Source organism: Cetorhinus maximus, chromosome 13 (genome assembly GCF_964194155.1).
Source record: "Cetorhinus maximus chromosome 13, sCetMax3.hap1.1, whole genome shotgun sequence".
Lineage (NCBI taxonomy): Eukaryota > Metazoa > Chordata > Chondrichthyes > Lamniformes > Cetorhinidae > Cetorhinus > Cetorhinus maximus.
The window spans coordinates 74439064-74466727 of record NC_135891.1 but is presented as its reverse complement, the minus strand read 5'-3'; the positions used below and the strand labels follow the sequence as shown (position 1 = coordinate 74466727).

The following is a 27664-nucleotide window of genomic DNA, read 5'->3' as shown; positions in this document are numbered from 1 at the left end:
TATCATAACCTTTCTAAGATGTGGCACCTAGAACACGACACAGAGCTCCGGATGTGCTCTAACTCGTGCTTTGTACAGCTGTAGAAAAACTTCCTGCCCTTTGTATTCCAGTCTTCAAGTTATAAAGGCTAATGTTCCATGGCCCTTTTGATTTTTTTTCCTGACCACTACATTTCAGTGATATATACATGTGAAGCCCCAAATCTCTGAACCTCCATAGTTCCCAGTTTTCCAACATTTAAATACTTGCATCTATCCATTTTTTTTAACCTAAGAAGAGGACTCACTTGAGTCAAAATCCATTTGTCACAGTTTTGTCCACTCATTAAATCTATCAATGTCTCTTTGTAATTTCATGTTCCTACCTACACTGCACTGTACTAGCTGAAAAAAAGACATTTTGTCGAAGCTTTTCATATTGCACTCATCAGTACAATCACAAGAATACCAATGTCAGGGGAAGCATCAACTTTATACTGTATGAGAAAAGAGTGCTGTTTGGTTGGCAAGTGGACTCTGATTAGCAGAGGTTTTGCCATGGAGAATACACCAGTTAATGGTGACTGACCATTAACTGCCAAATTTAAACCAGGCAGCTTGACTCTGACTGGTCAAGGCATTGCCCTGAGGAATGAACCAGCAAATGGATGATTTGGATGAACTTATTTTGTTTAGCTGAAACAGATGCAATGTGTGTACATGTTCTTTCTGTCTGCAAAGAACGGGGCCCTGTGTATTAAAATACGTAGCTTCCAGTACACGCAAATGCACCACACTGCGTGCCCAACTGACAATCTTAAATTGGTTGTCAGCATAATTTTTAGTACACTGAGGATAATTTAGCAAATGTTGTCCAATCACGGAATCACATCTAATGTTGGACACTGTGTTTTGAATTTTGCAACCATGGGTTGGGGTTGGGTACAGTCTTGCCCATTACGAGGGTCAGGGACAAGCTGTTTGATATGATCCACCAGTCTTTGGGATGTATGGCCTACATGCCTAGCATCACGCTGGCACTGAAATTCATATACCACATTACTCAATTGTGAGATAGGCAGAACATCTTTTTGGCTTGACGGCAGCATCCTGTTAGTGGGGAAAACAACTCGTGTTGCCACTGCATAGTAGCAGCGTGAAACAGCTAGGCTTCACCTGTTGCTCAAATTTTTGAGATACCTTGTCCTTCCAGGGTAATCTGAGGTAGACTGGGCACTTCTCAGAGCCAAAGTGACGGCCTTAGGCCCGTTAATGAGTCTGTGTGATACACAGCATGAAATGATCTGATCAGGGTTACCATTATCCTGCAGGATGTCTTTGATGCACCTATTTCAGCATCAAGCTTGCATGGTGAACAAATGGCTCAGGCCCTATTTACGAGGTTGCCGATAAGACCAATCTTATAGCATGTGGAACTGTAAGAATTCTAACATGTATACTGACCAGCGAAGGCAGGCTTGTGGTAGACCGTGGTAGAGAATCCCTTGGCAGACTTCTCAACTAGTTTGTCAAGGAAGGGGAGTTCATTTGACTGCTCCATTTCAAAGGTGAATTTGAGCGCAGGATGGAACCCATTAAGTCATAAAAGGAAATTATTCCATGCTGCTGCGGATTTAAATAGAGCAAACGTATCATCCACATATCAGAAATATGTGAGGGGTAGAAGGTTAGGTGTCATTTCATCGAAGACACGTTTCTCATTAAACCCAACAAAGATGTTTGTGAGAGCTGGGCCTGGATGGAATCCTCTGGCAACACCATCTTTTTGGACATACGTGGCAATGTTAAAACTAAACTCAACTACACAAGTTGCCGAGTTCATAAACTCAATAAATACTGATGCGCGCAATGGTGGCGGGTCTAGATCACCATGATATAGTGCTGCAGTGCAAATATCTATGGCTTCCTTAAGTGGAACATTGGTGAATAGGCTAGCAATTTCAAATGAAGAAAGATTGAGCAGGTTGAGTCTATTTTGGAGTTTAGAAGAATGAGAGGTGATCTTATTGAAACTTATAAGATTCCAGGGGCGTGACAGGGCAGATGTCTCTCCTCATGGTGGAATTTAGAACTGGGGGCATAGTTGAAAAATAAGGGATCACCCATTAAGATGGAGATGAGGAGGAAGTTCTTCTTTTAGGGGTCTTAGTCTTTGGAATTCTCTTCCCAAGACAGCAGTGGAGGCTGAGTCATTGAATATATTCAAGGATGAAGTAGGCAGATTTTTGATCGATAAGGGTGTCAAGGTTTATGGGGAAGACAGGCAGGAAATGGAGTTAAGGCCACAATTAGATCAACCATGATCTTATTGAATGGCAGAGTGGGCTTGAGGGCCTTCTCCTGTTAGTATTTCTTAAGGTCTTATGTAGGGTGGGAGGAGCATAAACACCATAGAACAGCTGGGCCAAATGGCTTGTTTGTGTGCTACAAATTCTATGCAAAAAAAAAACCCTATACATTCTTACAGCTCTGCACTTACTGCAATTGACCTCATCACTACCGTCACTGCAATCAGGAAAGTTGTCACAAGCTGATTGAAGCTCTATGCACTGGCCCGAACCACACAGGAACTCCAGCTCCCCACAGTTTCCAGGTTGCACTGCTCTTTTCTCACAAAGGTGATCAGATTCATCGGTCCCTGATGCACAGTCCTGGCTACTGTCACAGAGCTGGTGTCTGGAAATGCAGACAGCGGAGTTGCTGCACTGGAACTCATGAGGTCCACATTCTGCTACAGGACAGTTTCGTTCATCACTCTGATCATTGCAGTCGTCAATTCCGTTACACAGCATTGCCGCAGAAACACAATGTCCATTCAGGCACAGAAATTCATTCTCATTACATCCCACATCACCTACAAAATAACCACAGAAAGCAATAAAATTCACAGTTGCACCACCGCAGTAGAACAAAATACTGATATCATGTGCAAATAGAATTGCCTTGCTATCCTTCTTTCAAGTCTAAGACTTCAAGATCTTTTCCATTTCATCAACAGCTATTTCAGGATTATCCATGGAGCATGTCACTTATTTTGCTTTCCTATATGTGATACTTCCTCTTCCCACGCACTCAACCTTCCATTCCCCCACCACTTCTCATCTTTCCTCCCCACCAGTTTATCTGTGTTCTTTCTCTCCCACCCGATATCACCTTCCTTTCACCAACCACATACCAACCTTAGGCCCCTGTCTCCCACCAAATGCCTAACTCCTCATTCCTTCATTTCTCGTATTTTCTCACAGCCTTCCCTACCAAGCCACTTAACCCCCAATACCAAACATTTCACTCACCAAACCTACCTCTCTTCCTTTCCCCTTAGCACATCCTCAATATCCTCGATACACACCACCCTCTATTCACAATACCACACCCATTCACCAACCCCCATTTACACTGACTGCCCATTAGGTCCTCCTCACCTGCCAGAAACACACTATGCCCCTCTCTCACACCCTATCATGTACCCATTCCCCTACCCTCAATAACCCCTCACCCATTCCTCCACCCTACCTCCTTCACCCCAATGCCTCCATGCCACAACCCAATCCCTCCTGATTTACACCCTTCACCCACCCTGACCTTCCTTCCTCCAGCAGATGCCCTCTCAAAATATAAACCTCCTCCTCCTCACTATGTATCCCCTAACTCATCCCACATCTATTCCCAAAGCACCTCAAAGTCCAACCCACCATCCCTAAAGCTCAGTCCCAGTAACTATCCCTCCCCCTTGTTGCTGTCTCTGCCCCTCCAGCCCCCGACTACATACATGTGGTTGTTTGATTGACAGGAGCAGCAGCCTCTCAGGGAGCCGTCTCCATGGTTACGGGTTTCTACACAGCCAATAAAAGGATGTCAATGCGGCTCTGTCAGTGTCCGCAGAAAAATCTGCTCTCACTCACCGTGTCCCGGGCCGGAGAGGGGTCCAGCCACCACTAGCGGCAGGCCAAACCCGAGACCCAGGCCCAGGGCCAGGGCCAGCAGGCTACCCGAGAAACACATGTCTCCCCGCGTCCTTGACCCCGCCGGCAGCGTACTGACGTCAGCACGCAGGGCATGTGACACGTGACAACAGTGGGCGGGGTCCACGCTTGAATTCAATTTGAGGGCGAATGAAGTGGAAAACCCCGCCCTCCCCCACTCATCCCGCCCCTTTTCTCCTCCCCACCCTCCCATTCCCACCCCCTCCCCCACACCCCCATCCCCACCCCCTCCCCCACACTCCCTCCCCAACAGCCCCATCCTCACCCCATCCCCCACACCCCCATCCCCACACCTTCATCCGCACACTCCCATCCCCACCCTCTCCCCCACACCCCCATCCCCACCCCCTCCCCCACGCCCCCATCCCCACCCTCTTCCCCACACTCCCTCCCCAACAGCCCCATCCTCACCCCCTCCCCCACACTCCCTCACCCACTCCCCCATCCCCACCCCCTTCCCCACACTCCCTCCCCAACACCCCCATCCCCAACCTCCTATTCCCACCCCCTCCCCCACAGCCCCATCTCCACCCCATCCCCCAAACCCCCATCCCCACACCTTCATCCGCACCCTCCCATCCCCACCCCCTCCCCCACACCCCCATCCCCACCCTCTTCCCCACACTCCCTCCCCAACAGCCCCATCCTCACCCCCTCCCCCACACTCCCTCACCCACTCCCCCATCCCCACCCCCTTCCCCACACTCCCTCCCCAACACCCCCATCCCCAACCTCCCATTCCCACCCCCTCCCCCACACCCCCATCCCCACCCTCCCATACCAACCCTCTCCCCCACACCCCCTTCCCCACACTCTCCCTCACACCCCCACCCTCTCCCCCATACCCCCATCCCCACCCTCCCATCCCCCACCCTCTCCTTCACACCCCCATCCCCACCCTCCCATCCCCCACCCTCTCCCCCACACCCCCATGCCCACCCCCTCCCCCACACCCCCATCCCTTCCCCCTTCCCCACACCCCCTCCCTCACGCCCCCATCCCCACCCCCTCCGCCACACTCCCTTCCCCAACCCCTTCCCTACACCCCCTCCCCCACACCCCCATCCCCACCCCCTCCCCCACATCTCCATCCCCACCCCCTTCCTCACACCCCCTGCCCCACACCCCCATCCCCACCCCCTTCCCCACACCCCCTCTCCCACACCCCTATCCCCACTGCCTTCCCCAAACCCCCACCCCCTTCCCCACACCCCCTCCCCGACACCCCCATCCCCATCCCTTCCCCACACTCCCTCCCCCATCCCCACATCCCCTCCCCCACACCCCCATCCCCACCACCTTCCCCACACCCCCTCCCCCACATCCCTTCCCCCACACACCCTCCCCCACCACCACCCACACCCCCTCCCCCACACCCCCATCCCCGCATCCCTTCACCCACACCTTCCCCCACTCCCCCATCCCCACCATCTTCCCTACACCCCTCCCACACACCCCCACATCCCTTCCCCCACGCTCCCTCCCCCACCCCATCCCCCACACCCCCATCCACACCCTCTTCCCCACGCCCCCTCCCCCACACCCCCATCCCACCCTTTTCCCCACACTCCCTCCCCCACACCCCCATCCTCTCCCTCTTCCCCATGGTCCCTCCCCCACACACTCATCCCCTCCTCCACAGCCAACCCCTCTTGTCTTCCCCCACCCCTGCATTCCAATCCCACACCCGCTCCCCCTTGCTCCTCACCCCCTCCCCCCCCACACCCTCTCCCCCTATATCTTCACACTCCCAGCACCTCACCCTGTCACCCACACCCTCTCCCTCTCCTCACATCCTTTCACCCCATCCCCACACCCTTCTCCCTCACCTCACTCACCCCCCCATCGTCCCCACATCCTCACTCTACTTCACAGGGACTGCAACGCTCACCACCACCTTCTCAAGGGCAATTAGGGATGGGCAATAAATGCTGGACTAGCCAGCGAATCCCGCATCCCATGAATGAATGAAAAAAAACCCTCTCCCTTGCCCCCTCATTCCCTGACATACTCCCCCAACCCCTCCCCTCAAAGCCCCTCACGCCCCCTCCATTCCCCACACCCCTTCCTCCATCCCCCATTCCTTTCACTCCCCTCATTCCTGCCGCTACTCCTTCCTCACCCCCACACCCTCACCCCCTCCCCCACACCTTCACCCCCTCCCCCACACCTTCAACACCGTCTCCCCGTCACCCCTCTCCCCTATCCCAACACCTCACGCCTACCCCATTCCTCAGCCCTTTCACTCATCCCCTCACCCCTACCCTCTACCTCATCCCTTGCCTCCCTTTCTCCTGCTTCAATCCCCTCCACCCTTCCCTTTCACCGCTCCCCCATTCCCTCTCACCCCTTCACTCATCTCCTCACCCATCCCCATCACCTCTTACCCCCTTCTCACCCCTCCCCTTGTTCCCTCCTCACCCGCACACAATGTCCATTGGAGTTACTGCTTGGAAAATTGGTCAGCTGTGGTTAGTGAACTGCCTCTGAGAGACTAGGTCATGGGTTAAAATCCCATTGAGACTGGAGAATAAATCTAGAATCCAGAAGTTCAGGACCGAGGAAGCGTTGCACTGTCGGAGGGTCAGTACTAATCAAATCTGCGATTTATGAGACATGCACCCAGATCATTCAGGTAGATGAGATTGATAAAGAAATATTCAAACTTCTCAATCAGAAACACCAAACTTTCATTAAGTGTCAAAATTGTCAAAATCACCCAACATCATAGCAGAAATTAGATGAATACTTTACAACTCAAATCCGAAGCTATGAGAACAGTGCATGTCAGCAAGAATAAATGGTGAGTAGAGAAGGCCAATGAAAACCAACATTACGCAGACTCGCAAGATATGTCCCGCTTCTCCCAGGCCACCAAGACCATCTGTCGCTAAAGGTGGCAATACTCTTCTTAAAATCAACACAGCTATCCGAAACCGTTGGAAGGAGCACCAGCAGAATCTTCTCAATAGGGAGTCAACAGTATTGGACAAAACCATCCAAACAATCGCTCAACAGCTTGAAAGATCAAATTTGTGTATGCTGCCAGCTTTTCTGAGACACATAAGACTATCCAACAGATGAAGAACAATAAAGCATGTGGTCTGGACAACATTCCTGCAGAGATCTACAAAGCTGGTCATGGACTCTTACTCAAACTCTCAGACCTTTTTATGAAAAGCTGGGAAGAACAGGAACTACCTCCCAACATCCGCAATGCCATCATTGATCCACTTTTTAAGAAGGGTGATAAATCAATTGTGGAAACTATAGAGGCATTTCCATTTTGTCCACTGTGGAGAAGATTCTCACACAAATCCTCCTGAATAGTCTCCTACCCATCAGCAAAGACAACCTTCCAGAGACCCTTCCGGCCATCCAGGGGAACCACAGATATGATCTTTGTCTCTTGACAAATCCAAGACAAGTGTCTGGAACAACACAAAGAGCTTTGCGTGGCCTTTATTGATCTATCAAAGGCCTTTGACCCCATCAACTGCGAAGCCCTTTGGAAAGTCCTCCAGAGACTTGGATGTTTAGCAAGGTTTTTACAATCCTGCGACTCTTGCATGACAGTATGACAGCAATGCAGACCAAGTCCTTTCGTATTGGATGAGCATCAAGCAAGGCTGTGTGATTGTGCCAACTCTTTTCACTATCTTCCTCAGCCTGGTTATGGAACTAATTCGTGACCAACTTCCACAAGGTGTCATGATTGGTTTTCTACTCAACGGGAAGTTTTTCAACCTCAACTGAATTGAACATCCAGCATATCTGCGACTTACAATATGCTGACAACTGTGTAGTTGTGGCCCACATTGCAAGTGACATTCAGACCACCCTCACGCTCTTCGATTCCACATAGTTAGTCTCTCACTCAATGTCAGCAAGATCAAAAATCCTCCACCAGCCCTCTCCCAAATAAGCACCCACATCTCCAGATATTGTTACTGATGGAGAGACTTTAGAAGTCAGCAGCTATCTTTCTCAAAAAGTCATCATTGAAGAGAAGATCCAGCACAGAATCAGTTGTGGCAGCGTAGCCTTCCAAAACTTATACAACCGTGCCTTTGACAACAGAGATCTCCATAAGAGCACAAAGGCTTCAGTCTACAACACTGTTGTTGTCACCACCCTTCTATGTAGCAGTGAGACTTGGGTCACCTACCAAAGTCACCTGTGCAGGCTGGAGAATTTCCACCAGTGATATCTCTGCAGGATACTCAAAGTCAAGTGGGAAGACAGGCGAACAAACTCCAACATCCTCACCGAAGCCAATTCCTCCAGCATCACAACCATGATCATGTGAAATCAGCTCTGATGATCCGGTCACTGCACCTGCATGCCAAACAATCGGCTTCTGAAGCATTTCCAGAACTTAAGGCTGGCACCCGATGTGAAGGAGGACAGAGAAAATATTTTAAGGACACCCTGAAGGCCTCATTGAAAAGAGGACAAGCTGACATTGGTGTGTGGGAGGAACTTGCTGCAAATGGTACCATGTGGTGCAGCCTCATCCAACAAGCTGCAACCCAGCAATAACCTGCTCACTGACACTCAGTTTGGGTTCCGCCAGGGCCACTCAACTCCTGACCCCACACAGCCTTCGTTCAAACATGGACAAAAGAGCTGAGCTTCAGAGGTAAGGTGAGAGTGACTGCCCTTGACATCAGGGCAGCTTGTGACCGAGTGTGGCATCAAGGAGCCCTAGCAAAACTGGAGTCAATGGGAATCAGGTGGAAAACACTCCACTGGCACAAAGGATGATCGTTGTGGTTGTTGGAGGTTAGTCATCTCAGTCGCAGTACATTGCTGTACATTACCCTCAGGGTAGTGTCCTTGGCCCAACCATTTTCAGCTGCTTCATCAATGACCTTCCCTCCATCATAAGATCAAAAGTGGGGATGTCTGCTGATGATTACACAATGTTCAGCATCATTTGCAACTCCTCAGATACTGAAGCATTCTGTGTCCATACCTGAACGACCTCCAGGCTTGAGCTGATAAGTGGCAAGTAACATTCGTGCCACACAAGTGCCAGGCAATGACCATCTCCAACAAGAGAAAACCTGACCATCTCCCTTCGACATTCAATGGCACTACCATTGCTGAATCTACCACCATCAACATCTGGGGGGTTACCATTGACCAGAAACAGAATTGGACCAGCCATATAAATATTGTGGCTATGTCATGAAGCTATTAATGTATATAACATTAATGATTTTTTTTTAAATGGAGGGCTAGTCTGTGGGTGTGTCTTAATTGGATTAAAGCCAGCTAGCCTGGGTGCTTTGATGTGTACTAGTTTGGAGGTGTAAGAGAGGTAGAGTGCATTTGCATTTTGTTGAACAGTGTATTCAAGAAGGAGAGTAAATTCCAGCACCTAGCTAGCAGAGACCAAGCAATGTTTATATTACAAATAAAATTGGTACTATGAAAGCGGTTTTATTGTTAGAAGAGGTGGAGTTCAAAGGGGCTGGTGATACAATGAGAATTTACATTCAATGAGGTGTGCTGGGTTAACAGACAGCAGTTTTGTGTGTGTAGGGCAAAGGCATTGCAACATCAAAGCCTGTAAGCGGACCACTGTGTTTGCAAAGGAACCAAATTGAAAGGAACCTCATTTTGAATTTGTGAGGTGAAAATGCTTTGCCTGGGGTCTGCTTAAAGTCAATGGTTTGCTGTTGCCTTAGTGGAGATTAGTCTGGGAATTTGTTAAAAGCTATGATAGTAATAATTTGTAGCCATGTGTTTAATGTGTTGTAACCTAATAAAATATTTCATTTAGTTTAATATAAAACCTCTCAAAAACTGCTGGTTTGGTTCCTGAATTTAGAACTGCATCTCAAACATACCACTTATAAATATAGGTTATGACAGTTGTTTAAACTTTCCCTCTGGGATTTTTAAATAACTCTGCTTTACCAACTGCGGGGTCATAGCAGGCTACAAGAGCAGGTCAGAGGCTGGGAACTCTGCAGCGAGTAACTCACCTCCTGACTCCCCAAAGCCTGTCCACCATCTATAAGGCACAAATCAGGAGTGTGATGGAATACTCTCCACTTGCCTGGATGAGTACAGCTCCAACAACACTCAAGAAGCTTGACACCATCCAGGACAAAGCAGCCCATTTGTTTGGGATCCCCTCCAGCACATTAAACATTCACTCCTACCACTACTGATGCACAGTGGCAGCAGTGTATACTATCTACAAGATGCACTGCAGCAATTCAGCAAGGCTCCTCCAGAAGCACCTTCCAAACCCATGGCCTCTTCCACCTAAAAGGACAAGTGTAGCAGATGCATGGGAACACCACCAGCTGCAGGTTCCCCTCCAAGTCACTCACCATCCTGACTTGGAAATATATTGCTGTTCCTTCACTGTCGCTGAGTCAAAATCCTGGAACTCCCTCCCTAACTGCATTGTGGGTGTACCCACACCACATGGACTACAGCGGTTCAAGAAGGCAACTCATCACCTTCTCCAGGACAATTAAGTGTCTGCAATAAATGCTGGCCTAGCCAACAATGCCCACATCCCGTGAAAGAATATTAAAAAACACAGTTGGAAACTGATGGCATAAACTCTGCTGTGGAGAAGCGATAAAAGCAGAAGGAGAGAGAGCAGAATTCTGGGTAGAGAACCTACCTTCTTCAAGGCGACTTTTGTTCTCTTTGCCCAAAGATCTGTGGCTCCAGGATTGGCCTGCTGAGTCACCTGAAGACACACAAATCATGAAACCTGGCGACGCCAAAGGATTGACCGGCAATGATGATTGAGGGAGTGCTGCATTGTCAAAGGGTCAGTACTGAGGGAGCGCTGCACTGTCGGAGGATTAGTAGTGAAGGAATGTTGCCCTGTCAGTGGGTCAGTGCTGAGGGAGTCTTTGCCATAGAGTCATAAACAGCACAGAAGGACAGCCATTAGTCCATGCCAGCTCTCTGTAGAGGATTCCAGTCAGTTCCATTTCTCCCACTCTAACCCTGTAGCTCTGCAACTTTATTTCCCTCAAGTGCCTATCCAATGTCCTTTTGAAATTATTGTCTCTTCCTCCACCCTCGTAGGCAGCAAATTCCAGGTCATCACCACTTGTTGCATTTTTTAAAAAGTTCTTCCGCCCGTTCATCCTGGATATCTTGCTCAAAACTTTAAATCTGTTTTCCTAGCCTTTGTACTATCAACTAATGGGAAAGGATTTTATTTGTCATAAGAATATATGAAACAGGAGTAGGAGTAGACCACATGGCTCCCTTGAGCCTGCTACATCATTCAATATTCTATTGCCTCAACTCCACTCTCCTGTCCCCTCGCCATATCCCTTGATTCCCTGAGGAACCAAAAATCTGCCTATCGCAGCCTTAAATATATTCAACAATGAAGCATCCACAACCCTCTGAATAAGAGGTTTCTCCTCACCTCAGACCTAAATGATTAACCCTTTATCCTGAGAGGGGGAAACAACCTCTCAGTCCCTACCCTTTCAATCCCCTTCAGAATGTCGTATGTTTCAGCGAGATGTGGGTCATTTAGATCCAGTTTCCTCAGCCTCTCATCATAGGACAACTCTCTTATACCAGGAACCAATCTAATGAACCTTCACCGTACCACCTCCAATGCAAATAGATCCTTCCTTAAATATAGAGACCAAAACTGCACACACAACTCCAGGTGTGGTCCCACCAAACCCCTGTCCATTGCAGCAAGACACCCTTATTCCAGCACTTCCTTATTTTTGTACCCCGTCTCCTTGCAACAAAGGCCAACATGTCATTTGCCTCCCTAATTACTTGGCGTACCTGCATACAAACTTTGTGTTCCTTGTAAAAGTATACCCAAGTCCCTGTGAACATTAACATATTGAAGTTTCACGCCTTTTGAAAATTATTCTGTTTTTGGTTCTTGCTACCAAAGTGAATAACTTCACACTTTCCTACATTAGACTCTGCCACCTGGTTGGTCACTCACTTAACCTGGCTATATTTCTTTGCACCCTCTCTCTGTCCTCCTTGCATTCCCACCCAGCTTTGAATCATCAGCAAAGATAGATACATTACTCTCCGTCTCTTTGCCTGAGTCACTAATATAGATTGTAAATAGCCGAGGCCCCAGCACTAATCCTTGTGGCACTCCACAAGTCACAGCCTGCTAACTTGAACATCCCCATGTCTATCCCTTACCCTCTGCTTCCCGTCCATTTACCAATCCTCTTGTGCATTTCTGTTAAAATTAAGTTGTTGTATTTACCTTTTGTATGGCACCTTCTTGATGCCTTTTGGAATTCCAAGTTAACTACAAATTTGTTCTTTGTTTTTAAAACTAGCTTGGCGGCCTAGAGCATACACCCAGTAGTATAATGGTATCTCTATGGCTTTTTAGCTCTAAACAAATGGATTCTGTTTTTTACCCCTCTATGACATCCTCTCTCTCCAGCACTGTAATGTTCTCCTTAGTACTGCTACCCCTCCTTTCTTTCTTTCCGTTTCTTTCTTGTCTTTATTAGTTTTATGTCAATAAGACATGAAAAGAAATCAAAACTTCTGTATCAAAATTTTATTTATTTTTTATTCATTCACGGGATGTGGGCTTCGCTGGCTGGGCCAGTATTTATTGCCCATCCCTAGTTGCCCTTGAGAAGTTGGTGGTGAGCTGCCTTCTTGAACTGCTGCAGTCCATGTGGTGTAGGTGCACCCACAGTGCTGTTAGGGAGAGAAATCCAGGATTTTGACCCAGTGACAGTGAAGGAACGGTGATATATTTCCAAGTCAAGATGGTGAGTGGCTCAGAGGGGAACTCCCAGGTAGTGGTGTTACCATCTATCTCCTGCCCTTGTTCTTCTAGATGGTAGTGGTCATGGGTTTGGAAGGTGCTGTCAAAGGAGCCTTGGTGAGTTTCTGCAGTGTATCTTGTAGATGGTACACACTGCTGCTACTGTGCATCGGTGGTGGAGGGAGTGAATGTTTGTGGATGTGGTGCCAATCAAGTGGGCTACTTTGTCCTGGATGGTGTCAAGTTTCTTGAGTGTTGTGGGAGCTGCACTCATCCAGGCAAGTGGGGAGTATTCCATCACACTCCCGACTTGTGCTTTGTAGATGGTGGACAGGCTTTGCTATTTTAAAACGGACTTCTGCTGAGCACAAGATGGCTGCTTCAGGCCACATTACTCACAAGATTGTCCATCTGTCCTGGAAGCTTCCAACCAAGATTACAAGAAGAAAAGAGTTCCACTCTTACCCTGTGGAACCTCACACCCTATTGTAAGGCCACAGTACAATCACAAAACTAGACAACCAACAAATAAACTGACTCCCTAGCTGAGATGATAATAAAGACAGAGACAATGAAACTCATTATACCTGAAGAAGTGTTAGCAGCCACCATTTCGCTCCTAAGGGAAACAATGGATGTTGGCCAGAAACATGGAAGCTGCTTGTGATTAATTAACTCATTAATAGGCCACATCACATGACCCCATGCTTCAAGCCTTTTGGATCGATTTAATATGACATTTCTAGTCTCGCAACTCAGTCTGCTGTTATAACACCAACTGGAAAGAACCCAGCAGTCCCTGGCTGACCAAGCAGTGGCCACCATCTCTCAACCCCTCGAAGCCTGTTTGATTTTAAAAGTCTCTGATCATCACCTGCCAAGTGGCCTAAGCACAGAAACCCCACTGTGCTGCAACATCATTCATTTCAAGGATTTTTGTGTCGCTGCCTCCAACCAGAAATTCATCTGGACTGAACTCTGCCACGGACGAAATGCCCTCTGGACTTTGACTTCTGAGGCTTTGGAAATCACGTGAACTAATATTAATTTCTGTGGTTCTTTTAATATTGTTGCCCATAGTTGTAAATCTTCCTCTTTTCTGTCCCCCTTGCTGTATATATGTGTAGGGTGTGTGTGAGGTTGCGAACACTTCCCTCTGCCCCTCCCGCACCCCACCCTCGAGTTTGAATGTGAATAAACTAACCTTCTAAGTTAATTATAACGTGAGTTTGCTGTGAGTTATGTTTAAATTGGATCACACAAACTGATTTGGAGATACATGCCACAGCCTACTTTAAAAATTATTAAAAAACAGCTCTGCTTACGGACAAATGGGGAGAGGATAAAGAAGTTCCATTTCTCTCTCTCCTGTCCGTAACATTATTTTTAATTCTAAAAACAGGGAGGAGACATTTCTACTTTTGGAATTCTGACTTTGGCATCTTGGAAATCTGCAATTTTAAATATACGTTCCGACCTCCAGGACTGGTACAGGGTTAAAAAAAATCGCAGCCCTGTTGTCATTGAGCATGGGGACTGACTGCAGGGTTGTGATTGGAGGATCAGGAAGCTCGGCAAACCCAGAGCTGCCCCTCCAATCATAGATTCTGTCTCTCCCATACTCGCTGCTCCAGCTCCTCCAATCACAGGATCCCTCCCTCCCGCTCTCGCTCCTCCTCCAGAGACAGAATCTGTGAATGGAGAAGCTGGAGTAGTTATTCTGGCCAGTTCTTCAGCCGCCATGCAGGAAACCTTCAGCGGCACTGTCACTGTCACCAATCGTTTGGCATCCTCTATGACACCGAGAAGAAGCAGAAAATGAAAAAAGAGAAGGGAGTTTCCGTCAGAAACAAAGCCAGAACAGGCCCAGGGAAGCTATCACTTAGCTTTGCACCAGGCTGGGTCCAGCTGCCATCCCTGTCTGCAGCTCAAGATACTCCTAGGAACTGGAGGGCACTAATTTGGTTCCTTTCTCTTCTAGTGAAGAGCGGTGAGTTACCTGTTAACCAACTGTGGGGATGTTGAGCAAGGTGAATGCTGTGTCAGTGTGTGTGGAGGAATCACAGCTCAGGTACAGGGTCAGCTGTATTTCTGTGCCAGACTTTGCCAGGGTCAGGGGAGGGAGGGGCTGGTGTGGTGATTAAAGAGCGAGGGAGGGAGGGGCTGTTTATTCATGACTCTGCTCTGTATCTACTTCCAAAATTCCAGACTTGGCTGTGCTCCCACGACAGACTGGACAGGGGGCAGGCAGGATCCCAGAGGGAATCCTCTCCATGCAATTTCACATTCCCCACCCCCTGCCACTCAGAACCTGCCAGGGGGAGCGTAAAGTTCTGGCTTTTGTCTCTGTCTGCCCAGAAACCACAGACAGATGTCGCCTGACTTTCTGGAAACTATTTTTGAGAGCGCACAGAGCCCGTTATTCCATGTTACTATAGTTTTAAAAAAATACACAGTCCACAGCCCAATTATCTTTTTTGGCATGACCATCACAGTTCCCTTCCATGTTGGTAGGAATGGAGCCATCCAAGTGCAGGAACCAGCAGTACATGGACTTCTCTCCTGAGTTCCAGGACATCAGGTGGCATGTTGTTCCTTGCCCAAGAGTCTTCCTTCATATGGGAGATTAAACAGTGAATAGTAGCAGGTTATTCTGGGTAAATTAGCTCCTGCTCTGCCTTCCATCCCAAGGCCATTGGGAGCTCTCGCCAAAATTTGTGCTTCAATCTCTCTTGTTCTCCAGTTTCTGTCTGTCTCTCCCTTCCTTTCTCCCCTAGTTTGAGTGTGTGTTTCTCTCACCCTTCTCCAGGTTTCTGCTCTCTCTATCTCTCGCTCTCCCTGCAACCCTCTCCTGACCCTGGCCAAATGCCCAGCTCTCCATTGCTTGTTGCCTTTCCATGCTCAAAGCATAGAAACTGGGGCAGGCCATTCAGCCCCTCAAGCTTGTTTTGCCATTTTTGGAGGCCATGGCTGAGTTGTATCTCAATTCCATATCCCCAACGTATTCCTTAACATCATGATTAGTTTGTGTAATCCCTGCAGCAGGACTATTCACCCACAAGAGGTGGGTAGCTAATTAAGATTCTTTAAGGACCTATTGTCAGAGGCCAACTTGAGTTTTCCAGTCAGCCTCCAGGTCCCTGAATCCCTGGGGACTGGGCCAGTTGCCTAATGGCAAATGGAGTGCAGCTGAGCCAACTGAGTGAAGACTTGGAGTTTGGTGAGAGGGGCAGTTTTAAGTGTTCATTTTTGTTCTCAAATTTTGCTCTTAAAATCTAACCTGGTCTGTAAATAGCAGTAACTGGAAAGTACTATGTGAGCAGGCTAAGCACTTTCTTTCTTGCAGTTTGGACAGGGTAAACTCACTCTCAGCTGTAGGATCTGACTAGTTAATTAGCTAACTGGTTGAATCTGGTTACTGTAGTCCCAGTTCAGTTTACTATAAATTCAGGGCTTTTTAGTGCAGCCTTGGCAAGCGGAGTGCAGTCAACTAACTGAGTGAAGATTTGGAGTTTGGTGAGAGGGGAGTTCAGTGAAGGGGGAGGAGGTGTTTGTTTCCTTTTCCTAACTTTCTCACCCCGTAGGAATTGGTTCTTGCTCTACTACAGTGACAAGAGCTGGCTGTTTGGTGAGTATCTGGTAAGTGGGTAAGTTCTATTCTATCCCTAAGGTTTGAAATAATATGCAAATTGGTGGCAAAGTTAATAAAATATATAAGAAAACAACATAAATAAGTGATTAATATAATTAAGTAATTATTTGAAACACATTAAGGATGGCAGGACAGGTGATGTGTCAAGGCTGCAGCATGTAGGAGCTCCTAGATAACATTGTGATCCAGGGAAAACACGCCTGCAGTAAATGTTTGTGGCTTGAGGAACATTGGCTCAGATTCATTGAGCTGGAGGCTGATCTGCACTGTGCGATACATCAGGGAGGGGGAAAGTTACCTGGATGCTTTATACCAAAAGGCAGTCACTCCACTTAGAATAGGGTCTTCTGATTTGGTGAGTGGCCAGGGACAGGAAGGTATGACTGTGAGTGAGGCAGGTAAGGGGACCCAGAGAGCAAGAGTGTGAGCCTCTGCAATTGACCAATAAGTTTGAGGATCTCTCAGCTTGTTTGGATGGGGGCTGCAGGGTGGATGAGCAAACTGACAATGACACTGTGGTACAGGAAGCCATCCAAGTGGAGAGAGCAAAAAGGAATGTAGTGTAGTAGGGAACAGTATAATGAGGGGGATTGACACTGTTCTCTGTAGCAAAGAGCAAGAGTCCAGATGGATGTGTTTCCTGCCAGGTGCGAGGGATCGGGGCATCTGCTCAGGGCAAGCAAGTTTCCCTTTACCCTCCCTTTCCATCACTCACATCTCCACCTAATCACAACCCCATGCCTTTCTCAATCTCTGATTCAGATACACCTGCGATTTAATGCTTGTTGATCAGCTGATGTTGGAGGACTCCCTGTTCACCCTGGCTACCAGTTAATATCAGGGCCACAGACACACAGCCTGCAAGGCAAAATCCCACTTTGAGGAGGCAGGGTGAGAGAAACACAAACTGGTGTTTTGGAGATTAAATTCATCACCTTTCTCCATTATTCTGTGAAATCTTTAAAAAAGTGGTCATTATTTTCTGGATGTTCTAAGTGTCAGCTGTGATTCAGTGGGTAGCTCTCTTACCTTTGAGTCACAATGTTCCAGATTCAAATGACACTTCAGATGAGATGTTAAACTGAGGACCTATCTGCCTCCTCAGAGTGGATGTAAAAGATCCCATGGCACAATTTTGAAGAAGAGCAGTGGAATTATTCCTGGTAACCTGGCCAATACTTATCCCTTGATCAACAACACAAAAGAAAACCTAGTCATTATCATATAACTGTTTGTGGGGATTAAAGTGCACAAATTGGCTGCCTGTTTACATTACTTCAGTATGTACTCCATTGGCTGTAAAGCACTTTGTGATGTGCAGTGGTCATGAAAAGTGCTATGTGAATGCGTTTTTTTAAAACTTTTTTTCTAATTTTTCAAGCTGAAGACATATATCAAGGTCCACCAATTAGCGATGTGTATCAGTGGGGATTGGAGTTGCGGTAAAATATCTGAGGAGGATGCCACACTGATGAGGCCATTTTGTGTGCTGCTACTGAAAGCTAGAGGTCTTGTGTTGCAGTGGGTAGCATCTTGACCTCTGAGCCAGAAGTTCCGGGTTTCTCACCCCAGGAAGGAAGCAAGAAAGGTACATTCATAATGTGGTCAACCCGGAAGATTATCAACTTGCAAATCCTTCCAACACACACCAATGACTGGCAGTAAGAGTGGGAGAGATTCCTAGTCAGCCATGTGATGGGAAGAAATTGGAACCTCTACCATCACTATCCATAGCTCCAGACTACAACACACATGGAAAAGTGCACGTTGCCACAGCATCTCAGACTCCCTGTGTGACCTGTAACACACCACCACCGAAGGCTTGTGTACATTTGGCTCTTTTTAATATTTCTAGGATTGAGTCTGGACTTTTGTTGCTATTCTTACTCAGCTGAGCTCAGTTTTGTTTTTCACTCTAGACATGGATTCCTCAATAGGAGTCCCATTGATGTTCAAAAGAGGAAGAGGATGAAGACGGGAGGTTAGAGGGTCTTAGAGTCAGGCATTACTGAGATATCCCTTCAGTACACTCACTCACCAGAGGAGCATCATTGACGCCTTTGGAGGGCACAGTGACATGGAAGTTGCAAGAAAAGTCCAGACAGAAGCAGACAAGGCAGAAACCTTCAGGACAGTAACATTTTCACGCTACTCCCCACAACCACTCGAGAGCCAGGAAGAAGCCTTGGCCAGGCCAGCAGAGAGTTCACAGCCTGTAGGGGTGCATTTGCTGCCCAGAAGGAAGTTCCAGCTGGAACCAGTTCTGAATGGGGAAATAAGAACAGTTCAGAACTGGTGCTCCAGTAGAAATTGCCAGTTAATACTGGTAGTGGTACCAGTAAGCCAGAGGGTGGTGCTAGTAATACTGGTGACATAGCTACTACTGGTCCAAACTGGTTATCTTTCCAGTTTATCGGCTGTGTATTTTATTGCACTTATATTATTGTTATATGTTTTATTTATCACATTTACTGCCGGTGAGCATCAACTGACATCATTAACTCCCCCTTCCAATGTGTGTTATTTTGGATGGAAATACTCGAGATTAATAAATGGGATTCTGCAGATTTGCAGGTCAGATAAAACACTCAGAATAAAAAAAGTATGCATAAAAACTGTGCAAATTTTATTGTGAAAAATGCCAAGCGTACAAAATTATAATTCCTCATTGATCACAGGCAAAAAAAACTCAGAATGAAGGTTTCAGTAAAGGGTCAATAACTTTGTTCCTGGAAAAGAAGTGGGAAATCACAAATAACTCATGCACAGTATCAAAATGCTGATTGATTTCAGGCCAAACTTGCTCGTGGTTCAGATCCATTCTTTTCTCTGTTATATAACTGACCAGCTTGCTTTGCTCCTTTGAGACCTCACCCTCACTCAACCCCTTCCTCTTCAAATGATGTGAGACATGCTGCAGCTGGAGAAGGAAGCGGGAAAACATAAGCATTGATTCACTGAAACCGTTAATGTTAAACAAATAACGAAAAACAATTAAACAAAAAAAAAACAAATGGAAAAATAACTGCCTCTCCCTGAGCTCCAGACCTCCCTGCAATTGAACCTGTAGGGGAAGAAAAGTAACATATCAGTGTTCTGCATGCAAGATCTGTAATACAGACTAAACTCCAGTGCATATACAGACAGCACGAATGAAGATAATATACATGGCCTGAATTTTTCCCATGACCGCTGCCCGCGATTGGATGCACACCGCCATTTTACGGGGCCAATTAAGGCTCGCCCCGCGTAATGCGCGTCTCTGAGGCCTGAACTTTTCCCACGTTGGTTGGGCTCGGCAGGAGCGAGAAGGGGCAGGAGCTCAATGGCCGTCGGGTCCAATAGCCACCCGGCGGCCTAATCGAAACAGGTGCAGGCAGCCCTGCTCAGGCTGCCATTGACTTTGCAGAGCTGTACGGATGCAGAACGTCGTTGGAGAACAGGGCAGGAGTGAGGGCGGGCGGGAGAGAGGGAGGGATGGCAGGCGGGACAGCGGGAGGGAGGGCGGGCGGGAGGGCAGGCGGCCCCGCGGTTTTCTGATGAGTGTTTCGCTGCCCTCCTGGAGGAGGCGGCAGCACGCAGAGAGATCCTTGTCTCCAGAGACGGGAGGAGGCCCCCCCACCTCACCAAAAATGCCTGGGAGGAGGTGGCATCACGGGCCAGCTCCCATGATGTGGTGAGGCACACGTGGGTGCATTGCCGCAAGCGCTTCAATGATCTCCTATGATCGGGAAGAGTGAGTACCGTGTTGGATTGGGTCACTTAGCACAGCAGGTAGGAGCCTAGACGTAGCACCCGCAAATGCAAACATAAATCACCTTAGCCACAACATGGGCTTATCACTGGTGTTCTTTTTTTGCCCCACTTTTAAATTCTTTTTAAGTAGGTGTGATGTTGAACACCTTTTCATTTAATTTGTTTTATGTATGCTAGGCACCACACCATTAAATGTGTTTCTGTTCAACAAGCCTCTGGGTGCTTCATTAGTTCTGCAGGTGCAGGGTAACCCATGATGTTATGAGTAACTTGTTTGTCATTGAGCTTTATTGAAATGGCACACAGTGCATGTTGTTCAACAAGCAAATGTTCCTGTCAGGTACCGAGTATGGAGCCTGCAGCCCTGGCATGTGGTGGTGGTGGTTCATCTTTGGTAGGTTGGCTGAAGGAGCATTGGGTCAAAGCCTCCCGGGTGTCCCTGCCTCCCTGGAGGTTGTCCGGGTCAGCGTCTATCCCCTCAGCGTTCTCCTGTGTGTGCTTGTCCTCGGACTCACTACTGGGCTCATCGTCTGCTGCCAGAGCAGCTGCGTCAACATCTTCTTCCTCCACTGCGTCCCCTCTTTCCAGCGCTAGATTGTGGAGAGCGCAGCATGCAACCAATATCAGTGACACACGATCCGGGGGGTATTGCAGTGCACCCCCCGAACAGTCCAGGCGTGGGAAGTGCATCTTGAGAAGACCGATGGTTCTCTCTACCACAGCCCTTGTGGAGTCATGGCTCCTATTGTACCACTGCTCGCTCGACCTCTGTTCTTGGATGGCAGAGAGGCGTCATGACCCACCTTTTGAGGGGATAACCCTTGTCACTCAGCAGCCATCCATCCAACCGGGCTGGAGCACTGAAGAGCCTCGGCAACTGGGAGTGTCTCAGGATATAAGTGAGGTGGGAGCTGCCTGGGTACCTTGCACAGACATGTAGAATCAGCATCCTGTGATCACACACTATCTGCACGTTCATGGAGTGAAATCCCTTCCTGTTGATGAAGGTACCCGGCTCACCCGCTGGTGCCTCGATGGCCACATGTGTGCAGTCAATTGCACCCTGGATGCGGGGGGGACCCAGCAATTGCAGCAAACCCTTTGGCTCGCTCTGCCTGGCTGGTCTCGTCCGTGCAGTAGTGAGTGAAAGTCAATGTACGCCTGAATGGTCAGTAGCTTTTTCTGCTTCTGGGTGGGTTCTGTGCAATCCTCCAACTGCATTGCTGCCCTGGAAGTACTAGCTTTATTAGTCATGGTTGCTAGATATTGGGACATTAAGCATCTCAGCTTCTTGCATTGGCTGGCAGGCAATCTTATCCTTCTTTCAGGAAAAAGGAATCAAATGTGGACAAGGTTGTTGACATTTTTAACGTGAGAAGGCATACAAGTTCCGTGCACTATTTGCTTTTAGGCAAATAATTGTTCATGCAGGTCTGTGAGAATACAACATTAGCAAAGATGATGAACAATGAGTAGGGAGCTGGTCGCAGTAACATCTTCCAATGCCCTCTTCGATTGAAGGGTTGTGAGGGGTACATCATCGGCACTGGTGTCACTCTCTACAGTAATGTCCCAAACCTTTAGGATTTGCATGCGTGTTGATTCCTTCTGCTCCTTGAGACCTTTTCAGGGCTCTGCAGATGAAGTAAAAAAACATCAACATTCTCAAAGACACAGTTAATTCAAGAGCACAAAGTTTCAGCTTTTCCATTGAAATTTACCTCTATACTCAAGGAGCTGTGCCTTCTAAAGGTAGTTAACCGAGCTGCCGACGCTCGCCTGGACCCGCCCGCGCCCCCCGTCTCCCCACTGCCAACGGGAGGCCATGCCGCTGCTGAACTCTCTCCCCCTACAGTGATCTTCCCCAGTACTCACCTCGCTCCAATAGTCCTCACTGTCCCCGTGTGCATTTCAAATCTGTAGCTGGGCTGGCTGGCCAGAAATGTCACTTCCAGTTTCCAGCCAGCCCTTAGCAAGGATCTCCGGTTTGGGGGGGTGGGGGGGGGGCGTGGCGGGGATGGCGGGAGTAGGGGAGTAGTAAGGAGAGTGGAGGGGGGGTAGGGAGGAGAGTGGAGGGTGGGGTGTGGGGGGAGTAGGGAGGGGAGTGGGGGAATGGGGGGTAGTGGTAGAGGGGCTGGGGGGTTAGAGGGGATGGGGGTTTAGAGGGATGGGGGAATAGGGGGTGGGGGTAGAGGGGATGGGGGAATAGTGGGTGGGCGTAGAGGGTGTGAGGGTAGGGGGAGTGGGGGAGGGGGTGAGGGGTGTACTTGGAGGTTTGGGGGGAGTAATAGGGGGGTGCAAGGGGAGTGGGGGATTGGGGGGTTGGGGTGGGAAGTAGGGGGTGGGCAAGTAGAGGGGGGTGGGGAGTGGAGGGTTGGGGGTGTGGGGGGTTGTGGGAGATGGGATAGAAGGGAGGATAAAGAGGGAGAGGGATACGTTAGTAAAATCGACAGCGGGTGCAATACCAGCTTAAGATGGCTGAGAGTACTGGTGCCTATACTGGTGCCTATACTGGTCACCACTCAAAAACTGGAAGCCCCCACTGGATTTCCAAAGAGTCCAGTAGAATTGCCACTTCATTAGTCACTTCCATTAAAATCCAGTTGAGTGTCAATTGCTACCAGTTCAGGCTTCAACTGGTCTGAACTGTTTTTTCCTTCTGGATGTTTATGTTCCAGGGCATTGAGGGCAAGCTCATTCCCAGCATCATGTACCAGAGATAGAACCATATTGTGAATAATACAGGTCGTTCTGGTGATAATTCCATGACATTGCCAGACCCAGGATGCTTCAGATCCTGCTTGTGGATGATAATTGTATTCTCAATGGCTGACTGAATGGAGACCTGGGCCTCTTTGTATTGGTGTTCCCCCAAAGATACTGTAATCTCATGCAGGGGTCCATGAGCTTTGATTCTCCCAGGAACTAGTCTTTGACTACCTTGTGTTCTGCACACACTGGGACAGCCTTAAAATGACAGCATCCTGGACATTTGACAGTCATTTGCAAGTCTGATGGGGATGATCAGATACAAGCTGCATACTGATAGACCAGAAACCTGGCCAGTCTATTTAGGTGGGGCCCAAGGACTATACGGCTGGATTTTGCAAGCTTGAGGCTGTTGTTCTCAGAATTCCAAGGGGAATGTTTAAACACCTCTACGTGATCACCTTTCTGTATGTCTATATTTTAGGAAGTACAAGCCTAGACAATGCAACCAGCTTCCATTATTAACCCTTATAGCTCCAGTATCATTCTGGTCAACATACGGCATGCTTGCCTTCATTGGCAGGGGTACTGAATATAAAAGCTGGGAAGTCATGCTGCAGCTGTATAGAACCTTGGTTAGGCCACACTTGGAATATTGCGTGCAATTCTGGTCGCCACATTACCAGAAGGATATGGAGGCGTTGGAGAGGGTGCAGAGGAGGTTTACCAGGATGCTGTCTGGCCTGGAGGTTATTAGCTATGAGGAGAGGTTGGAGAAACTTGGATTATTCTCACTAGAGTGACGGAGATTGAGGGGCGACTTGATAGAAGTTGACAAAATTATGAGTGGCATGGACAGATTAGAGAGTCAGAAGCTTTTTCCCAGGGTGGAATAGTTAATTATTAGGGGACATAGATTTAAGGTGAGAGGAGAAAACTATAGAGGAGACATGCGGGGCAAGTTTTTTACGCAGAGGGTAGTGAGTGTCTGGAATTCGCTGCCAGAGGAGGTGGTGGAAGCAGGTACGGTAGTGGTGTTTAAGAGGCAGCTTGACAAATACATGAATAGGATGGGAATAGAGGCATACGGACCACGGAAATGCAAAATGTTTTAGTTGATGGGCAATATGATCAGCGCAGGCTTGGAGGGCCGAAGGGCTTGTTCCTGTGCTGTACTTTTCTTTGTTCTTTGTTCTTTGTTCAACCTGCATTGCAACCCTCCAGGATCAACATATCCTTTCTGAGGTGTAGTGCCCAGAACGGAAAACAGCTACTCGAGATGGAGGCTATAAATTAATTACCACCACTTTAAATTCCAGTTCTTGTAAAAGGCCAACTACTTCATTGGCCTTTTAAATAATTCTTTGTAACTCTCCATTAACTTTTAGCGATTTCACAATTCCTAGCTTCTTAACATTTAGGAAATACTTTGATCTACATTTCATAGATCCACAGTGGACATTGAACTCCATCTGCTGCACTGAGCTGCCTACTTGAACCACCGCTGTAGGTACACCCACAGCACTGATAGTGAGGGTGTAGGTACACCCACAGCACTGTTAGTGAAGGTGTAGGTACACCCACAGCACTGTTAGTGAAGGTGTAGGTACACCCACAGCACTGTTAGTGAAGGTGTAGGTACACTCACAGCGATATTAGTGAAGGTATAGGTACACCCACAGTGCTGTTAGTGAAGGTATAGGTACACCCATAGCACTGTTAGTGAAGGTGTAGGTACACCCATAGCACTGTTAGTGAAGGTGTAGGTACACCCACAGCGATATTAGTGAAGGTATAGGTACACCCACAGTGCTGTTATTGAAGGTGTAGGTACACTCACAGCGATATTAGTGAAGGTATAGGTACACCCACAGCACTGTTAGTGAAGGTATAGGTACACCCATAGCACTGTTAGTGAAGGTGTAGGTACACCCACAGCGATATTAGTGAAGGTGTAGGTACACCCACAGCGATATTAGTGAAGGTGTAGGTACACCCACAGTGCTGTTAGTGAAGGTATAGGTACACCCATAGCACTGTTAGTGAAGGTGTAGGTACACTCACAGCGATATTAGTGAAGGTATAGGTACACCCACAGTGCTGTTAGTGAAGGTGTAGGTACACTCACAGCGATATTAGTGAAGGTATAGGTACACCCACAGCACTGTTAGTGAAGGTGTAGGTACACCCACAGTGCTGTTAGTGAAGGTATAGATACACCCACAGCACTGTTAGTGAAGGTGTAGGTACACCCACAGTGCTGTTAGTGAAGGTATAGATACACCCACAGCACTGTTAGTGAAGGTATAGGTACACCCACAGTGCTGTTAGTGAAGGTGTAAGTACACCCACAGCGCTGTTAGTGAAGGTGTAGATACACCCACAGTGCTGTTGGTGAAGGTATAGGTACACCCACAGTGCTGTTAGTGAAGGTGTAAGTACACCCACAGTGCTGTTAGTGAAGGTGTAGGTACACCCACAGCACTGTTAGTGAAGGTGTAGGTACACCCACAGTGCTCTTAGTGAAGGTGTGGTACACCCACAGTGCTGTTAGTGAAGGTGTAGATACACCCACAGCACTGTTAGTGAAGGTGTAGGTACACCCACAGCGTTGTTAGTGAAGGTGTAGATACACCCACCGTGCTGTTAGGTTGGGGGTACACCCACCGTGCTGTTACAGCGTGAGTACACCTACTGTGTTGTTAGGGAGGGTGTAGTGACACACACTGCACTGTTAGGAAGGATGCAGTAACAAACACTGCGCTGTTAGGGAGGGTGTAGGTACACCCACTGTGCTGTTAGGGTGTAGGTACACACACCATGCTGCTAGAGAAGGTGTAGGTACACCCACTGTGCTGTTAGGGTGGGTGTGGGTACACCCACTTTGCTGTTAGGGTGTAGGTACACCCACTGTGCTGTTAGGGAGGGTTTAGGTACACAGATCGTCCTGTTAGGGAAGGTTTAGGTACACATACTGTACTATTAGGGATGGTGTAATTACGCACACTGTATTTTTAGGGAGGGTGTAGGTACACCTGCTGTGCTGTTAGATTGTGGGTACACCTATGTGTTGTTGGGGAGTAGGTACATACACTGTGCTGTTAGGGAAGGTGTAGTTACACCCACTGTGCTGTTAGGGTGTAGGTACACCCACTGTGCTGTTAGAGAGGGTGTAGGTACACACACTATGCTGTTAGAGAAGGTGTAGATACACCCACTGTGTTGTTAGGGTTTAGGTACACCCACCATGCTGTTAGGGAGGGTGTAGGCACACACACTGTGCTGTTAGGGAAGGTGTAGGTACACACACGGTACTGTTAGGGATGGTGTAATTACGCACACTGTGCTTTTAGGGAAGGTGTAAGTACACCCACCATGCTGTTAGGGTGTAGGTACACCCACTGTGCTGTTAGATTGTGGGTACACCCACTGTGTTGTTGGGGTGTAGGTACACACACCGTGCTGTTTGGGAGGGTGTAGGTACACCCACTGTGTTGTTGGGGTGTAGGTACGCACACCGTGCTGTTTGAGGGTGTAGGTACACCCACTGTGCTGTTAGGGAGGATGTTCCAGGATGATGACGCAGCAACAGTGAAGGAACAAAGTCAGGATAGTGTGTGATTTGGAGGGTAACTTGTAGGTGGTATTGTTACCATGCATCTGCTGCCCATACCCTTCTATGTATTAGAGGTTGCCTGTTTGGAAGGTGCTGTCTAAGGAACCTTGGTGAGTTTCTGCAGTGTAACTTATAGATGGTACACACTACTGCCACCATGCATCGGTGGTGGAGGGAATGAATATTTATGAATTGGCTGCCAATCAAGCGGGACTGCTTTGTCCTGGATGATGTTAAGCTTCTTGAGTGTTATGGGAGCTGCACTCATCCCAGGCAAGTGGGAAATATATTAGTGAACCAGGTGGGTTTTTCTGACAACTCAGTAGTTTCATGATCATCATTACTGAGAATAGCTTTTTATTCCAGATTTATTAATTAATTGAATTTAAATTTCACCAGAAATTGTGAACTCTTGTTGTACTCATGTTTCTGGGGTGTTAGTCTGTGCCGCTGGATGACCAGCCCAGCAACATTGCCACTCTGCTACCATTCTTTGACTATTGGAAGCTTCTGTTACATTCAATGTGGAGCAGCATGTAGAAGTGTTGAATTCTAATGAACTCAGTCCCCATGGCTGCTCTCCAGATTGCAATGGATTCACAATGAGCAGTGACATGTCCACAAACAGCGCTCAGACAGCAGTGGCTTCACATCACCAGCCATTCTCCTGATTGAATAATCCACTATAGGTCAGCAAGACTCGCCTGGAATCCAATGCTGTCAGCATGGGCTTGTCCTTGTAAAGCAGCCTGAACCCCCAACCCCTCCCACACATTGTAAACTAATACAGTTCCTGATCATTCCATTTCAACAGTGAGCCGGTTATTTTGTTCTCGTTAATGCCAACTAAACCCACTGTTCCCATCGGCCACCAGCATTAACAACACAAACCATCTGTCACCCTTGGCAACGTCTTCATGATTACTCCAATAACGTGTGCGTAGATAGATCTCAGGTCAGTGTTTCTTACTTTACTCTGATTACATTCTTCATTTAATCTCTTCTGATTCTGTGTATAATGTGTGTAGAGATGTGTTCAACATTATGGATGACTTGGATTGACTAGATAAAGAGAAGTTGTTTCCACTGGCAGGAGGCACAGATAATTGTCAAAATATCCAGAGATGAGATGAGGGGAGAATGTTTTACATTGTGACTTGGTCTGACCTGGAATGCAC

General features: G+C 47.8%; 2 protein-coding genes across 2 annotated transcripts in view; one reads left to right on the top strand and one right to left on the bottom strand.

Moving 5' to 3' along the window:
• Positions 1-4026, bottom strand: part of LOC144688294 (very low-density lipoprotein receptor-like) — a 59246-nt gene extending 55220 nt beyond the window's left edge. The window contains exons 1-2 of the mRNA XM_078554726.1: positions 3903-4026; positions 2480-2854 (exon numbers count right to left, since the gene is read on the bottom strand). Of these exons, the coding sequence (XP_078410852.1) occupies positions 2480-2854; positions 3903-4002 (475 nt within the window). The 5' untranslated portion in view covers positions 4003-4026. The remainder of the gene's footprint in view (positions 1-2479; positions 2855-3902) is intronic.
• Positions 1-27664, top strand: part of LOC144688703 (DNA-binding protein RFX2-like) — a 911596-nt gene that overhangs the window by 234582 nt on the left and 649350 nt on the right. The window lies entirely within an intron of this gene.